Below are 19,205 nucleotides of genomic sequence, written 5' to 3'. Positions count from 1 at the left end.
AATTTCCTTTAGCCTATAGACCCGAAACCAACTATGATTAAATATAATATTAAAATACACAATATGTAAGTAGGACCTATTTATATCACAAAAAATGCATAATTAGTTGCTTTACTCTTTTATTTCCCATTGATTTCTTTTCTCCAGCAAATCAATGACATTTAAGTGAAAGCTTAAAGGTAGTGCATGCATTTGAATGACATAACTGATTTGCACATTATTCACTTTGTGTATGGGTAGTTTTTTTTCTGAAACAAGAGCATCTGAATCTTTTTGAGCTGGTGAACATCTGCAAGCATTGAGTGCTGGCGCATCTTCCCCTCAGTCTGTCAACAGCTGCCACAAACCAGATATGCCAAATTGCTTAACATATGAATGTGAGGAGGATGGGACCTGTATGCAACGTGCCACTGCCCATGTACACCATTCCTCCTCTAATGTGATCCTCCAGCTCAGTTTCCAGTCTCTTTTGTTGATGCTGCTCCAAGTAAACAATGTTAAGTGATAAGCAAAGTGTGTAGGAGGGGAGGAAGGAGAGGAAGAGGAAGGAGAAGAAGATGTGAGGCAGATGAGGGGAGGAGGCAGTCTCATAAGGAGAAGGGAGGGAGAGACGGTGAGACAGAAGTGATGGAAACATTAAGTTGACAAGCCTCTGGATTGTTGGATTTGCTTCAATTGAAATCCTTTTTTTTTTTTCAAAGAAGAAAGAAAAAAAAGATCCGGTACCTCAACAGAAACACCTCTAAATATGATAAACTCCTGCCAGCCCTAAAACCTAAATCAGACAGTGATTGTATGAGATGATACTGTCTTCTCAAAAAGCCTCAAACCACTGTTTTCACCCTTTTGAACTGCGCAGCTGATGTTGCAGGTTATTGAAACCCAGCTCAAATTTCTTTCTCTCCCCTCTCTTTCTCTTTGACCCCCTTCCCTCTCCCTCCTTGTCTCTCTCCTCTCCCACACACCTACATATACACACACAAATACTCACCCCCCCCCCTCCCCCCACCCCTCTCTCCACACTCACACACACACACACATACACACACACACACACACGCACACAGTATATACCACATACTTGCACACACAAAGTGTAAACAGCGTGTGATAGATAGGTCGTTCCACCCTGCCTCGTCTGTTTGCGTGTTGATCCCTTCAGCAGGCCCTGCTTCTCCTGTCCACAGCGTCCGTGATGAGTTACTACATGGATCCAGTTTCTTCCTACCCGGCCCTTCACCCCTGTGACCGTCTGGGCGCAATGGTAAGACCTCCCTCGTAAATTACCTCCATGCTAAGGCTGCCTCAGCTACCTACCACACAGCCGGCTGGTGTGAGGGAATGAGTGTTTGTGTGTGTATGTGTGTTAGCTGCTCAGCCACATGGCAGTGTGGGAATGTGTGCAGGAGCATATGAGTGGTGTGCTCCTATGTGTGTTAGCAACTCTGGATTCCATCACCTCACAGGAACACACTCTATCTGAACATCTCTCCTGTTGAGTATGGTCCACCAGTGTTGCACTAATAGCGTCCCTGTACATGATGTTCCTCATGATTTCATCAAAAGTTAGGAAACAGAACTGTTGAACAAGACAATTTTCTACAAGGCTGTGAAATCACCCTCATGAACTCTTCTGTGTTGCACAACCACCCTGCGCCAAGACACTTCTCTTTAGCAAAGTAATATTGTAAATATTGAGACCTGTAGGCCTCCAACCTTGCCACTAACCAATCAAATTGGAGTCAGACCATTTCCAACGAATAACACTTTTCTCAGCTAAGCCACCCGCTCAGTGCTTTGCAACAGTCTGTTTGCAAGAACACCAAGGCTCTTAACGCTTCCCAAATGAGAGAGCTGAATACAGAGTCAGAGACAGTGGTAGCTGGGAACATTGGGATTCCTGTCAGGTGAGCATTTGAAGGGTGAAGGCCAAGGAGCGGCAAAATAAATGCCTCCATTTGTATGCAGAGCGCCGGCACATTAGGATAAGAGACTGAGGTTATATGCAAATGGCAACCCCACCCTGGCCTGATAGAAAACACAGAAGGATATAGCTCCCTGGATCCTAATTGGCTCAGGTGGCGGGGCTTGCCTTTGAAATTGAGACTACTGTGTACCAGGGCAGACTTGGTCAAAAGGTGAACCAAGGCCACCTCAGTAGCTCTATTCTCTTGAATTTACATGAATTATCAGCAGAAAGCAGAAGTTCTGAAGTTTTTTTTTTTCTTTTCTATGTTTACTCTTAAGTGATTCTCAGTGTCTTATATGCTTAACAAGGACTTTATGCAACGAACAGTGGATTAAAATAAGGGCTCCCGAGCAGCACTGTAACTTTAATTAAATAGAAAATTCCAGAAGACACCTCATTTCGAAGGCAATCAGTTGCAAATGATTCCAGTTAGCCAACATGCACAACATCACAGCCCTGGAACGGCAGACATTATAATTTACACCTGTGCTTTTCCTTTTAACGCACAGGTGCGTTTAATTACACCTGTCCGTTAACTGTAGACACAGCAGTTCCTTCTTAGAGCCAGCAGGGGGCAGATAAACTAAACACAAATGGCGAATGAATAAAAAAATGAATGAATGACTGTGTACATGTATGTTCTTGATTCACTATACGAGAACAATGAGTCTTTGATGTCAATTTAGCTATCAATTATAATTTGGGTTTTTTTTTTAGTGCGTGCTGAAATTCTGATGTTCCCATATTGCAAAACACAGAAAAAGTGCACATGTGCCGTTTCAGTCAGACCTCGCAGGAGTGAAAATGTATGTCCTCTGGTCTTTTTCTATTTAAATGTTGGTTTATTACTGTAGTAAATTATGGTCTCAGTGCTTTCTACATGATGTACCATTGTTTTTTTATTGTTCAAAAATGACAATTAACTTGTCCTGTCACAAATGTTTTGCCTGTAATACCCTCACATCCAAATAATTGTTTTCATGTTAGTTCTTATAGTTGAAGTCATGTGTAATGCCATGTGTCTGTTTTGCTTTTTTCACTGTACAGTACAGTATGGAGAAAACAAAAACAAAACAACAAAAAACAAGCTAATAAAATCAAATAAAATAAATAACACTGTTTCGACAAGATGAGGAAGAGGAAACTCCTCTAAATGTTTTATATTGCAGATATTAAGTTTTTGTGGAGATACATACAAAAATAGTACGGTACTGTATTTATACTATTATTTATTTCAAATTGAAAAGGCACTGAAGGTTGTTGTTAGCCATCCCTGTTCAATTTTCAAATTGTAGACTGTATGCTGCATTCAAAGTTACCCTACACTTAAGAGGAACTGATCAAAGAACATGGTGTTGCTGTTATCTCCACTGCTATCAACATCAGTCTATCTGTCTAATCCATAAATTATCCATGTGGCTCCCTCCATGCCTATGTAACTTTTCCCTCCTTACTGACTGACCTGATAGGAGATGGTAGCGTCCCACGCAAACCCCTAAAGAGCCTCGTAAACTGCCTCCCTGATCCTCTGGTCAGGTTAGCCATCCATAAAGCTGGCCAGCTACTGATAAATGCTGCTGTGCTTAAACAGGGAATGCTTATCAGATCGGCAGTCTGTCAGTTACACATATGACATATGATACTCTAACATCCCTAGTGCAGGCTACATTGCCAAGACTAACTGTGGTATTGCTCTGAGTCTCTTTTAGCATATTACAAATAAAAATGATCAATTCTCGCCTTTGAATGACTGGCTCAGAAACAAAATGAAATGTACATAAAGTCTGAAAGCAGATTACATGCTGTGTACACAACTGTGGAGAATACGTTATTTCAGCATGAGCTGAAGAAACATTTTTATTTTGATTCTCAAATTTTAAATGAAAAACAGCAAAAATCCTGTTTGCTCATTTGTCTACACTCTTGTGAGAAAAACGCCAATCCCCTGTTCACATCACTGTCAAACAGTAACGTCCAACAATATCTATTGAGGGTTTTGTTTGTTGTCAAATGAAGGTTTTGATATGCTAAAAATGGCCAAGTGGCTATCTTCCCCCCCTACTATCTCTTGTATCCACATAGAATTTCATATCTCTCCTGGCTCCCCTGTCAAGTGCTGACTTTAGACTTCCCCCGTGGTGCAACCTCTTACGTGAACTTTGCTGTGATAAGCAGGATAAAACAACACAGCAAAGATAAACTGAATGAGTCAAATTTAGCCGCGAGGGTTATCTGTGCAGGAAAACAATGAAAAAAATAGTTTTCAAAATCCAAGGTTGTACTGTCGGCCAACGCTACTGGAAAGTTTGATCAGTTGTTTTCAGCTTCAGCTTCGTCCCCTCAGGATGTAGTGAAAATGAGTGAAAAATAAGTGTTTCCAATGGTTAATAGATAAAAGCTCGCTTTAATGCTTTGGCTAAATGAAAAATGTGTAATGTTGCTACGTGTTGTTTGTTCCCAGAGGCAGAGTGGAGGGGTTGCAGTGGGCCCTCAGACCCAGCTCCCAGGTGTGGTTCACCCTCAGCAACAGTATTACCCATCACAGCCCCTTTACCCCCAGGATATACCGCTGCAGGAGGTACCCAATGGACATGACATGTGCCCTACAGGTAGGACATGGACACAGACAGTCTGACCTGAAACATGGTACAAGATACTGTAAGAAGAAGCAAACATATGTTCAGTCATGATCAGTTCATACCACTGAACGTGATGATATTTGATCAAAACAGTTTCATGTATGTACCCAAACCAAAAAATTCATACGTATAAATCACTAAAAACAATTTACCTTCTTTTTTTTAGTTATACTGTATATGCTTCAATATATAATGCATCAAAAACAGACAATAGTTCACTGCGAATAAACAACTTAACAAAAGACTTTGTGTTGACTGTAATGCTAAATCGACAATCAGTCACACTCCGACATTCATGCCTGCAATCTTGACACACACATTTAAATTCCCTCATTTAGTTTTTCTGAACAGACACACACACACATGCACGCACAGTCTCCACTTGGCCTGTTGTTCTGCGTCTGCTGCACGAGGGATGTTGGTGATGCTGACCCAGAGGGCAATGCCTTTACCAGATACCCCACCCCCCACACCATCTCTCTCCTTTTTTTCCTCTGTATATCCACTCTTCTTGTGGGGACAACCAAATGCCCTGCATTTTTCTGCTTCCAATCATCTCTTTTTCTTTTTTGTTTTTTTGTTTTTGTTTGTTTGGTTTTTTTTTTTTTTTCGAATGAGTTTTATTTTAAACTGGAACATTCCTTCCAGTGCATTTGCCTGTGTTTGACTCTGGCCTCTTCTCGTCCTCAAAAGTGATTGATGCTGGCGAACTGGGACGCATGCCACGGGAGTAGGGTAGGGGTGCTGGGGGGCACAAGCTTTCTTCCGTCACCTCCCTGAGCTGGATGCAGGGGGCAAGACAGGGGGCCAAAGGGCGGCCATCTTTTTCCCAAGCCTCTGGTTTGGTCTCTAGAGAGGTGGAGGGGGCCTGAGTGTGCATATGTGTGTGTGTGTGTGTGTGTGTGCATGTATGAGAGGGAGTCAGGATTTGATGGGATTTGCTGATGTTTGTTGCCAGAGACACACTCCTTTGGAGCCCTCACTTCATTGCTCCCAGCGCTAAACCGTTGACATAAACATTGCTGAGTGGAAAAAAATGACCGTGCTCTGACCTTTTTTTTTTCTCATTCTCCTCCTAAATCCTACACTATGCAAACCACAGGTCTAAGAGCATTGAAGCCACCTGGAGATGTTGTTAGAGTCATTTAGCTCTTGTCTTCGGTGTCATAAAGTGCTACTGAGGTTTTTGTGCCACCAGCATACGGCGTTATGAGTCTGTGCTAACCTCAAAGCAGCTAAATAACCTCTGACACAGTCTCCACACCCTGTAGCCGTTGCTTTGACTCATTTCTCTCAAACTGAAAGCATACCCTCCTCTTGAATATTTTAGGCTTGCAAATGTCAAATCATTCATATTCACTTGAAGGTACACATGATTTTGGCTTTCTCCTGCTGTTTTAGTGATTTGACACTTTGGATAACTTCATGTGTGAATACCATTCTTTTTTACCAACAAATTTGTGGCAGTTTTTAATTTTGATTATGTTTTTGCTCATTAACAGTACACAGGAGTTTTATTTAATCAACTAGGAAGCATCTTAGATCCCTTCAATCAAATCAGCTGAAGATTTGTTCAGATTGAATTGGAAATAATGGCTTCACCTGTGGGGTCATGTGGCAGGCAGGGCTTGTAAGGCACCTCTTTTCGTTTGATTCATGTGTATAGAGCTTAAATTGTCATCAGCAACAGTACATTCATGAAAAGATAAATATGTGTAAATGCAAACTCCTCCCTTCCTTTAACTCTTCAGTGAAAGAAGACTGAAACTGATATTCTGAAAAGATAAATTAACCATTTCAAAATATTTTACGGTCACAATAGTTGACATGAAAATGAAATCTGATATTTTTTTTAAAGCAGGTAAGTTCTTAGTTGCCAAGATCCCCCAACTTCCTCACAAACCAAATCTTTCTTGGATGTATGGGATGATGATTGGATGATAAAGTGAGGTAGGTTATGATTTTGCAGTTGAAGTCACTTTATTCTTTGACAATGGATTGGGTGTTGTTAAAATGAAATGTGCTTGTGTGAGAAAGAAAAAGTACAGAGCAGATGTGAGGCGGGGATGTTGGATGTTAAAGGACCATTGCATGTTTGGCCCAGAGCCCAATGTCACACACACTGCTTCCTGACAACAGCCATGCCACAGTGATGTTTACACTAACCCAGCTCTACTCTTCACTATCCAACACTCGTACCACAGAGCCTGTTGTAAACTCCCATTGTAGAAACTCACAATGTGCGAGTGTGTGTGTGAAAAAAAAAAAAAAAAAAAAAAAAAAGTGAGTGCGTATTTCTGTGTCCAATTTTATCTAAATCCAGACACAGATATCACACACATGCACTCCAACCTCCAGCAAACATCCTGCAGTGATGCAAACTCCGCATATTCATTCATTAAATTCGCACCCTGCACTCTGGTGTGTATTGTATTACAGCATCCTCCCATTCAGTAAAGCAGACACACACACACACACACACATACACACACACATCAACTCCCAGGCACTCGTGAGTTCACTGTACATTAAAACATGCACTCCCATTTAGTACACGCAGACACAGCTGTGATCTGGCACTCAGGGACCATTGGCCTGTGTTTTATTTGATGTGATTTGACAGCTGGGCAGTTGGAAGAGGAGGGGAACAGGGTGGAAAGAAAAGAGAGAGTGGGTGGAATAGAGTATGAGGAGAAAAGACGGATAAGGAGAGGGATAAGTCACAGGACTGGGACTGGCGTTGGTAGGAGGAGAAGAGACGAGGGGAGGAGGATCTGAGATGTGGAGCCTTGGGGGGGGGGGGAGGGGGGACGGGGGGCTTCGCCTCTGATGAGGGGCACGTCCTCACGGGTGCAGGCCCATTTTTTATTTCTTAAAGTAAACAGGCAGCCTGCGGGGGTCTGGGGGGTTATGGGAAAGGAGGAAACAGTGATGCTAATCAGGCCGGCACACACTTCCCCCTCCAACAATAAAACAAAACAAGAGTGGAAACACGGAAAAGCGACAGACAACTGTGGAGGAATGGTCTATACCACTGCCGTGGTCCTAGATTTGAACCGCATGGTATAATGATAGTTCTGAGGAAAGAGGTGTTAGTCAATAAACAGAGGAAAGAGGTAGTCAGTTGCTGCTTCTCTGTATGTGTGTCAATTTTATAGTATTTTTAGAAGTCTTAACTATCTGACTGAGTTTCAACATTAGACTTCTGAGAAGTGGATGTATTGCACATTAAAATGGCGTGTTTACAACAGAGTCAGTGTGTAATTTGTATCTCAAAGTACTAAAAGAACTGACAGAACTAAAAGGATCATCTCAAAGACTAATTTCTGGTGAATATTCTTCTTTCTTTGAAAAATCATTTAAAGTACTTTTTAAGATTGAGTCTCTTGACCTTGATGAAATGTCTCAGAATTTTGCCCTAACTGACATCTATTGAAGGTCCTCTTATTTTAGAGTCATTATTCTACCATTATTTTAAAGATGCTCTGCTTTAGAGCATCAGCCAAATACTCAGATTGAACTTTCCCAGAATTCTAGAGTTTTATTCTAGGAAGCGTTAGTGTGGTAAGTTCCTCTTGATAGCGCAGTGACTAATTACAAACCACTTCAGTTGGAGAACATGCAGTACTGAAACACATGCAATCACTGACGGGTGATGATGCAACAGATGCCAGCTCATCAGGAAAGGTGGCGCTTTAATGAGTCCTAAGAGAGACCTCCCATTGTTTTAATGTTTATATTGTGAGCTCTGCAATATTCACAGACTGTTAACTACAATGAGTGTACAACAGTGACGGTAAGACCTCTTACTTTGTCTTGTTATGTGTGTTCACAGTTGAATCCAGTCCTTCAGTGAAAGGTCAATTATTTCCCATAATAACTCACAATATAAAGAGCATTTATATAACAATTAACAACCCCCCCCCCAAAAAAAAACAACAACCAGCAACTGTACAACAGCAGGATTATTTTCATTTCTGTATACCATTATTTTGAGTGTTGCTCCTTACTGTAATACACAATTTATTAAATGAGAAACAAATTAAAACCACAGACTGATGTATTTTCCCTTCAGCTGTGGAGACTAGTGGAGCTTTATCGGAGAGCGTGTTGGTAAAAGGGAGGGAGGGATAGAGGGAGGGCAAGACGAAGAGAGGGAGGTCTGGGAGGCAAAGAGACTCAGAGGGGGGTGGGGATAATTGAATTATCTGCACAATGGAGTGATGGGGGGCACGTGGTGCCGCTAATGGAGGAAGAGATGTCCTTTTTAGCGAAGCTAATTGTTCAGAAAAGAGCTGAGCCTTTGTTCAGGGAGGCCCTGCTACTTTCCCAGTGCACTTACATGCACACAATTTAGTAGTGCACACGCTGACACACACACACACACATACACACACACACACACACACACGCACATATACACACATACACTCTGTCTGAACAGACTTTGGAATGCGAGGCACAAGGGAAAGACATACACAAGCACAGTACACCATACATAAGCAAGCACACACGCACACACACACACACACACACACACACACACACAGGGATACACCGCTCCTGTCCCAGCCAACCCTCTGATCTCAGCAGGAGTGCATCCAGCCTGTGGCACCTTCAGACAGCATCCACCACAGATAGAGCTGAGACTGAGCCACTAGACCGAGGCCACAAGGACCCCACTGTTTTACTGTTTCACTGTCTGCTCTCTCTCTCTCTCCCTCTCTATGTGTGTGTGTGTGTGTGTCCATCACCCATCTGTGCTTGTGCTTGAGTGTCTGTAAATCAGTGACTGATTGATTGCATGCTAAATGCTGTCTATTCACACAATGTATCCATTGTCTGAGAAGTTTAACTCTTCCAAGTAATTCTGGCTAAATCTTCACTTCATATTTTATATTTGTAAATGTGGGGGAGAAAAATGAATAGCGTTGAAAGCAGAATACTTAAAGCAATTCAAATTCTTCCAACATCAAAGACAAAATATCACTTGACAGGTGTATGGATTGCTCTAAATCGAATAACCTTTCAGTTAACTCTGTGAAAAGTAGCAGGTGCAACGGTTACATCTAAGGATTATAGACAGGCAGACAACACAGATGTGCCAGGGTGAGACAGACAGCAGGAGAGAGCAGCAAGGAGAGAGATAGCTGCTTCAGCTAGGGGTGCTATACTGCAACGCAAATGAGTGAAGCCAGCTAACTGTCAAAACCATGGCAACAGCATTTGCCAGGTGAAGAAAAGAGACACTGAAACCAAAACTTGTTTGATCTGGGACATCTGTCCTCAAACGTACTGGTACATACACTAGCTGGTTGTTTTATGAGACAGTAAGACAATTAACAATCTCTTTATCTAAAAGGGAAATGACACAGTTTGTTTCAACAATAGTTGTTTTCTGGGTTTGTATTGTGCAAAACTTTGACACAAGTAGCTGATATTGAGATCTCTCTGGAGATAAACTGACTGTTTGCTATTTAACAATTACATTTTTTATGGGAATCATTTTCCTCATGTCAGTATGTCCTTTTCATAAAAATGTGTTTGGTTTCAGGGTCATTGTACACCCGGTTGTCTTTTGGCAATAGAAATGGTCATTGCTCTGAGAAACAGATCAGTAACATACTGCACTGCGATACGAGAACAGAAATATGCTCAGATGTTTCCTGGCAACAGGAATTTAAAGCAACAATGCTGATTGTAATCACTTTGTCAACAAGCTGCACATTCACTTCTTTTTTTTTTTTACATTTTCAGTTTAATAATTTGGTTTTGATCATATCACTTTTAGTGTGCATTCTCAGAAGTGTTTTGGGAAATACCATCTAAATTCTCTTATGTGAGTATCAGATGTAAAGATGTGAAGACAGGCAGAAGAAAACACAAACTGAAACAAGCTACAGTGACGCCAGCCCAGGTATTAGTCAGCAACACCATTAAACCTCTAATGGCTGCCCTTAGGCACAAAAGGACTGAGGCTGTCCTTTTAAGAACAGATACGGGGGAGTTCATTAACAGAAAACAAAGAGGTCTAGTCAGAGAGACTAACTGACTGACTGACTGACTGACTGACTCGGATGAAGTGAGAGGAACTGTTCCCTCGTCCATTCTTCTCCTTCCATCACCCCCTCCACTTTGCCCCTGGTGATGCAGCTCCTCTCACCACAGAACCCACCAGCACTCTTCCCAGACGAGGCTCCTATCAGGCCAATGAAACCTGATCCGGGGCTGCTAATGGAACCGGTGAAGTACCACCGGTTTAAAAATCCATGTATGATCAATATCCTTGGCTCCCCTGCCTCCATCCACATCATCCCATTTAGAAGTACATGCGTACAGTACATGCAGAAGTATCATATTTACGCTCATCGTAGGGTGCGCCGTATGACTCACCCTAACAAGGTTGCTTATGATGAGGGTGGAGTTATGGAAATAGAGGTCTGGTGTTTTCAAGAAAACTATTTGCCTTGTTTGATTAATGAAAAAAAGAAGGAAAGCATTTGCGTTAACCTGAGTCCATACTATTCCTCCAGTGTTTCTTGCTGGAGCCCGATTTTCTCGCTTTTGTTAAAAGCAGTAGGTTCCACTGGAACTTGTGCAAGAATTACTACAATAATCTGTTATTATTGTTTCTGTTGCCATGGGAGGTGTTCCCTAATGGTAGTGGTTTGCTCAGAGTGGAGCCGTACTGTGGCTAAAAAGCCAAATCTTCCCCTTGTCTTTGTTCTTTTCCAGTGGCAGAGCAAATTTTTGATTCAATTTCCAGTAAGGCATGGTCATTGTTCCTGATTATTGTAGATAAGAAGGTACAAAAGTCTAAAAAAAAGCAATGCAAACTGAGAATTAGAACAGGCAGTTTGCCTTGTTCAAACTGGATTTTCATTGATGGTCTTGGTGACATAAGACCGAGTCTGATTGATTTTAATATTTGTATGACTAACCTATTTTTAAACCATGCAACATTTATGTGTCTCATTTTTATATAAGAAAAATTTCATAGTTAATGTTGTATGTAATTGCAAAGATTTAGACCAGATTAGCTATGTAGGGAGAAAAAAAAGACATAGTTTGTTTTTATTGATCAGTACAAGGTGAACAGGAAATACTCTGAGGTGTTTATGAGGGTGAGTTACAAGTTATGAGGACGCCTGGAAGTGCAGAATATAGGACACAGACAGCCGTGTCTCTCCTTTTAGCTCATAGTCACCAGTTCTTCGGACATTACTACATCTAAACTGCTGGTATTCATCCGTATGTAACTATTTTAAGATCAAAAACGATCTCCAAGGACTTGCTTCTTACATACACTCAGGAAATAATCTTCAACAGTAGACTACTATTCCTATAAAGTTCCTAAAGAGATTCACAGTGTTTCTCTGGTGCAAATTTAGAAGCCATATTGTACTCCATGTTGTTTTTGTTCTTATAATATGTCTGTAACATTTCAGTAATATCCCTAGAGGGACCAACACTATAAAAGTAGTCTTTAATAGTATTTTTTTTAAAACTTCACAATGTGTTTTGCCATAAAAGATAACATGATGAAGTATTTGCTGTCATGTTAGGATGGTGTGCCCTATAATAAGGTTTACTAAAGTTCTTTCTCAGCAACTCACAGCTCTGACATCTCCTGAGTATTTCTCATCCTTGTAAAACGAGAGTAATTTGCGGGAACATGCGGACCCCTAACTACGTCTGATGACGTGAAGGGGTACAAGTAGGTTCTCACTGAGATACGGGGGAGGTGGTAGTAGCAGTAGTGTGTGCGTGTGTGCGTGTGTGTGAGCATGAGTGTGTGTGTGTGTGTGTGTGTGTAAAGGGGCGGGGGGGTGGGTGGGTTGGGGGGCATTATAATTGAATTGTGAATCAACTGGCAAGTCAGCCCCAAACACCGCCCCCTTCAGCTGTCGTCGCACTCCGCTCTTTGCAATGCAACGCCCATAGCCAGAAACATAGAGGAAGGAGTGAGTGAGTGTGTGAGTGAGTAAGAAAGAACGAGGAAAAGAGGGAGTGTGTGTGTATATGTGCCGGAGAGGGAAAGAGGGAAAGAGAAAGATAAGTTAGGAGTACAAGAAACGGAATCGGTATTCAGTGTGAGAGGGAAGGTTAAAAAAAAAATCTGCCAGTACAACTGACCGGGGCGCCAGAGGAAGACAATATTTTCCCTTATATTGTGTTTTTGGAGCTGTTAGAATAAAAGAGGGACGCGGCGTTATTAAGTCACACTGATCTGATGATCATGACGGCAGCTGTCGATATGAAACCGACGTTAACGATCATAAAGGCTGAAAAAATGGACGGTGAGTAATACAACTCTTCTGTAAGAGCTTGACAGTTAACACGAGACTAACGTTACTCCTTTAATGTTTGTAAGCTTGCTGGCTGGTGATTACTGTGATGTTAACTACAGTAATAATTCTCGGTAAACAGATGCGCTGTGAGGGACATAACGTCCCGAAGGTATTTCAGTGTGAAAACGTGTTGGTTGCTCAATATTGGACAACACGCAACAGGGAAATGCAATCACGCCTGAGGGTTCTACAGTCATGCAATATGCTGTACAGTATGACCAGTGTGTTTCTTTTTTCTTATTGAATGAATCATGCTCTGACCCGTGTGCCCGTGTTATAATACATAACATGACGTTGTCTGTGAAACAGGGTGCAAATATGAAAAAAAGTTACAACACAAGAGTTAAGACATTTTTAGACATTGATGACAAAAGCAGACTTGATTATGTCGTGCAGGCACAACGCATAGCAACAAAAAGTGTTAATTTCATTCAAAAGATTTTGTTTTCAGTGTTGATATTCTGAAGTGACACACTTTCAGACGCGCTGTATGTTTTACACTGATCATGTTCTACACTAATGGCTTTTCCAGGTTTGCTTGTACACACAGCCTATCCTTAAACAGTTGTCTAATTTAAGTTTTGTCACGTTTGGTTTTGGACTGGTGCTGCTTGAATTGATTATGCTTTGTAGATTTGTTGTACAAATGATATCCTCTATTTCTTTCCTTTATGCCTTTAATCTCACTATATATCTCCGTCTCCTCTCTCTCCCATCTCTGACTATAGTCAGTGCCACACTGGGAGAGCCAAGGCATTCTGCCCAGCCGGCATGGGAGACAGGCCGTGGTGCCTAATCACCCCCCTCCTGCCCCCCCTCCACCACCAGCCCCACTGTCTTTTCTCCCTCCCTCCCTCCCTCCTTTAGTCTCTATCTCCCCCCCTCCTCTTCAGTGGTTGAAACTGACTTTCCAGAGGGAAGGAGAGGCAGGCTGAGGTGATGAATCTGCAGTGCTGAGGCTTGCCTCTCTGACCCTGCTGCCTGGAAGACTTGGCTTGCTGCAGGGGTAGTCCAGGGCACGGGCAGGGAAGCCCACAACTGTGAGCTGTGTTTGGGTTTGGGTTTAAACCTTTGTGTGGTTTCACTTCTCATTTTGTGTGATTGTATTTTTACACAGAGCGATGGTACACATGGTGGTGTGTTTGGATAATTTGCATTTAGCAGCTTTTTACATTAACTAATCCCCTGTGTTTTTGCAGCTCAGGTGGTGTTTGTAAAGCAGTAAGCAGCACTGATGCATCACAGAAATTTGATACTAATTGCAAGTGTTGACCCACTAAGGAGCTGTGACTCACCACATTAACCACCTTCTCCTCACTGTCAATACCTGCGCAGCATAGATTCTCACATACACATCTCACAAACTCACATTAAAAGTGCTGATGGCTGCAGTTAAGTTGCCAAAGCGTAGCGCTATCTTGCAAAACCATTTCGCAATGCTCACTCCCTCTTGCATTCAACTTGGGTGCACTCGGGTCAAGCTGAGGCTGCCAAAGAGCAGTTCACAACTTGATACAAGCACATCTTTTCTCCACCTCTTTCTCACTCACACAGACACACACACATTGTTCTATTCACTCCTTCGTATTATTGTGCTTACAAGATAAATGTGCTACTAATGCCCTCGCTGTTCCTGATTCCAAAAAGACACAACAGTGATGCTTACAACTTACAAGAATGAATTTGTTGATTGGCTCAATTGGGGAAGTAGTAGCTCTCCCAGTGGACATGGCTCCTTGGTTTTTTTTTCTCCAGCACAGAACTATGGCATCGTGAGAATCTCAGATGCTGTTTTTTCTTTTTTCTTTGCCCGACCTCCTGAAACCACATGCTGTACATACATACATAACAGGCTAAAGTGGTTTCCAGCCCACCTTACTATGTTGTTTGTTTTCCTTTGTGACGGAAGTGTAGCCAGTGTCAGCTTACCCATGGCCTGTCCTCTCTCTCTATCTCTCTCCAGCAGAGGTAATTCCTTTTAAAGCGCTCACACACTGCCAGGGTCAGAGGTGCACCCAAACAAGCCTTCTAACGTTCCACCAAGCTTTTTATTCCTTTGTTCAGTGTTAAAGTAGTCAAATCCTGATACAGTGCACTGACTTCAGTGTAACCCAGATCATAGCAGCTTATTATTGAAAGCATCATGTAGTCAAAACAAAACTGTCAGCTCTACAGAGACAAGTTTTAAAGATGGGTGGAACATTACTTCATATGGAAGGTGTTGGATTGTGAAATAACTATCATTTAAGGTCATCTAAGTATTGATTTAATACTTAATACGAGAAAGATATCAATCATTTACAGTACAAGGAGTTGTCTGTTTCAGACCTGAGTGACTCGTCCCTCTTTTACTTTCCTTCTCTGTTCATCAGGCCTGCAGGTCGGGGTTCAGTAACTGACAGGAATGTTTGTGAGCATGCCCTGCTGGGTGGCATGCATGGAGGCATAGAAGGAGCAAGAGGGGGAGTCTCACTTTTATCTGATCAAAACACTGCTGTTTGTTATAGCTGGCGTTCCTGATGATTCTGTTGAGAGCCCTTATATGGCATCTTGTTCCACGCCTGCTGCATATGCGCACAAGCACACACAGGCCATACCACACGGATGACTCTTATAAAGGCTTCGGTGACTTATATCTCCCGAGGTGGCTCCCATGTTGGTTTGGTGAGGAGAAGGGTAGTTTCTGTCAGAACAGTGTTACATAAGCCTGAGATTTTTGCTTCGGTGTGTTTGTGTCAGCACTCCTTCAGTAGTGCAGTGTAATATATGCCAATGTTTGAGTGTGCGTTGCTGCCTGGCAGCTGTGCAAACACTGTTTGGGTGATCCAGGCTTCTCTTGATGTGGTCTGTCAATGAATCGGGCCAAACGGAGCAAACAAGCCCATTTTTCATCTGTATGCGCCATGTCAAACGGAGGGCGATATGGTTTGCCGGCTCAAAACCTGATTAGTCAGCCCAGTGTTCAGTGCATCACCCATATGTCATTAGGTAGTGTTTGACCAGGCCATGTTTATGCCTAAAGGGCAATGGATACCAGCATCCTCAATAAGCCTCCCTGTGCTGGTCAGGCTTGTCAACAGACTAGGCGAGTAGTAGTAAAGTGGCTGTCTGTAAGTTTCCACAATGACCCTGTCTTTCTTTCCCTCCCGCACTACTCATTGATGCCACTGTGTTACATCAAATGGGTTATCCCCCCATTCAGTTGGCATTTCATTCATTACTTATTCTTTCAGCCAGTCATCTGCAGTGTTGCCCATATAAACATAAAACTATTTTACTGCGTGGGTCCTATCTTGACGCTTCCCTAGTGACTACACGCCTTAATCTTTGCTTATAAAGCTTAGTCATAAAGTAAGGCGTGTTAGCACCAGATACAGCAGTCTGCTAAATAGTAAGCATATGGGTCAGGGTGAGAGAGAGACCTTCCAAGGTGTGGTTGATTTGATGGTAGTGAAAAGTCTTCGCTATGCTAAGAAATAATTAGAGATTAAAATTATTAGAGTGCCTCTCCCAGCAATCAATCTTCAACAGCTTCTCGTTTTACTCACATTCTGCAAAAAGCCAACGACCAAAACAAAGGAAAATATGTTCCTTGGCGGGAGAAATAAGGCATTAACAAGCTTCTTTTGTAACACACAAATCTTTTCAATCATTCACCCACCCACTCACCCAATTCGCCCTCCAGTGTTCCTCCCACTCCTTTCCCTTTCTTCCTCTGCTTCTATTTCTTTCTGCTGGCCACATGAGTTTCTCTCATGTCACCTTGATGTGGTGTATAGTGCATTCCTGATGTTTGCATGTTGTCCCATCCCCACTCCTTCCTTGCTTGTAATTCCTGAGTCATGGCACTAGACGCCTGCTGCACCACACGCCACTGGCTGTCCGACTGTGCGTCTGCTTGGCTCGCTTGCCGGTTTGTGCTGCCACAGGCCTCTGTCCTTCCTACATTACCAGTCAGACTGTGAACCCTAACTGGCCTGAAGCTGCCCCGGAATGGCTCCACAACACCCACGCATCTCCACATCGTCCTGAGTGCTTTTTAACTTTTTTCGTCCTCCTGCTGTTTCTGTTGCTGTTTCTATTTTATAGTTCCACATTTAGGAGCTGTGTTTCCTATAATGGAATGGAAAGTGGGCTAGTTTAGAAACATGCCTGCTTTGAGAATCAGTCTACTGTCCCGAAAGGCAGCAGGTTTGTTTCACCGCTGATGTTCATCTGTCCACAACGAGGCTATGTCATTCATTCTGTTCAGTGTATGTTCCAGATTTTCTTCCCCTGTTTTCTCTTTTGTCTGTGTTTTCTGCACACCACCTGTTTTTGGAGTCAGTATGCATTGCGTGCTGCTTTTGTAATCAGGTGAACAAATAGTGTACAGCCACAGACTGTATGTGTATCAGACCTAAAGCATCAAAAGTTGTATTGATTTATTGGCCTGCCAAAACAAAGACTGATAAAGAAGGGTATGTTTGAGGAGGTGGCAGGTCTGCTGTGTAGGTGTGACTCCGTGGCTCTCGTGATGAGCTGGACCTCAGTGACGCAGTCAAATGGGAGGCACATGTGTTCTGGCAGCCATGGAGGAGGTCGAGCAATGGGAAGTTTTTCGGCTGCCGCTGGGGTTGCTGCTATGAGAGTAAAAGCAGCTGGATTCCTTAGCTTTGTCTGCCTGACCTCCCTCATGTCTGCACTTTTTACATATTGAAATGAGTTACTTTTACTGACTACATCTGGTGTAGGCCCACACATCCACAACATAATGAGAACTTGACAGTATTTGCTTACAGAAATGCCATTGTGTCGGTGGAAAATGAACTAAGGGCTTCACATAAATGCTCATTAGAGATGCTCGGTTTGCTGCCTTAAACGTGTTTGTTTTATTCATACTTACATGGCAACGGGGTCAAATTTTGAGTCATTGAGCAGGAATTTTACAAGATATGGTCATTGCTTTCATCATGATCAGTCACATTGTCAACTGAAACAGCACGATATCCCCTGAAGTCCAGTCATTCTTTGATGGAATGAGTCATAGTCTGTGCGTGCTTGTGTGTGTGTAAGAGAGAGAGAGTTGGCAAGACAGATATAGGAAACACACGATGAGCTTGAGTTTACACTTCTGCAATGATATGTGCATGTTTTGGAAATCACTTCCATCTCTTATTGCAAAACACTGAGTTGTAACTTTCCAGTTATCAAACTGTGGTTAAGATCTTTTCATCAGCACAGTCAGCCAAAGCTGAGGTGTTTCACACCGTCATGAAAAATAACACACATATCTTAAATAAGATAAAGAAAGAGAGATGTGGCCAGATGTTTGATGTTTTATACTTCTATTAGCCATGGAGTCTACGCTGAGCTTAAAATAGAAGAGTAATTCATCATCTTGAGCTGAAACCATTTTGCCACTTAGACCACAAGTCATTTTTGGTCACATTAGAGGAAAACAAGAAAGCTGTGAGAAGCACATTAGTGATTGTAAAACAGAGGTGGAATGTGAGGCACGCAACATGAAAACACTGCGGTCTGGAGGGAATTTATTTATCAAGTATCCATCTGTCGCCCATAGCTCGCCTTCAAACAAGCAACAAGCTTCTTATATATGTATGATGTATAATTAGACCCAGCCATTACAAGACGTACATGCGTGCACACTGTATGTGTACAATAGAATGGTCGAGTGGCTGTGTGTGAATGTGTGGCTGTATAGTGTCCCACATAATTCACACTTATATCAAGAACTTGGTTGTGGAATTTATCAGTTTGGACTAAGAAATGGGGCAGGCCCCATGTTTTGTGGAAAAAATGCAACACACAGAGTAAACTGTTTGTCAGATACGTCGTGTGTTTGGTTTAACGCCTAAACAGTTCCTCCAGAGCATCCCCTGTCTGTTTACAACAGGGATGGAGCCTGGGAGTGCAGCTAGCCTGGATACGGCTAGGATAGCACCACCTGCACTCTCCAGTACAGTAGTCAGATGTCAGCTCTATTTTCCCTGCCACAGTGTTTGGGAATATGCATTGAAGAGATGGATAAAACAAGGTTTTTGGATCAAGTAGTGCTTTCATTATAAATATTTAACATACAAGGAGGTCACAGAAAACCACAAAGTTGTGTGTGATTTGTCAGATCTCTTACTGTAGGTATATAATTTTAGTGCATATCGAGTTTTAGCTTTTTAAAAAGAAATATTATGTGTCTGCCTCTTTGAAGTAATAGAGAACTTGAAGATTGTGCAATGGGCTGTTGTG

General features: G+C 42.3%; 1 protein-coding gene across 4 annotated transcripts in view; it reads left to right on the top strand.

Moving 5' to 3' along the window:
• ets1 (v-ets avian erythroblastosis virus E26 oncogene homolog 1) overlaps positions 1–19,205 on the top strand; it is a 37,269-nt gene that overhangs the window by 411 nt on the left and 17,653 nt on the right. For 2 of the 4 annotated variants that reach the window (XM_044353581.1, XM_044353579.1), the window contains exons 2-3: positions 1,068–1,264; positions 4,431–4,578. In XM_044353581.1, the coding sequence (XP_044209516.1) occupies positions 1,196–1,264; positions 4,431–4,578 (217 nt within the window). In that variant the 5' untranslated portion in view covers positions 1,068–1,195. Of the gene's footprint in view, positions 1–1,067; positions 1,265–4,430; positions 4,579–12,548; positions 12,909–19,205 lie in introns of those variants that run through there. The other 2 variants (XM_044353580.1, XM_044353582.1) reach the window with 2 other exon arrangements.

This window comes from Thunnus albacares, chromosome 6 (genome assembly GCF_914725855.1).
Source record: "Thunnus albacares chromosome 6, fThuAlb1.1, whole genome shotgun sequence".
Lineage (NCBI taxonomy): Eukaryota > Metazoa > Chordata > Actinopteri > Scombriformes > Scombridae > Thunnus > Thunnus albacares.
The sequence above is the reverse complement of the archived record's forward strand: the minus strand, read 5'-3'. Positions and strand labels throughout refer to the sequence as shown.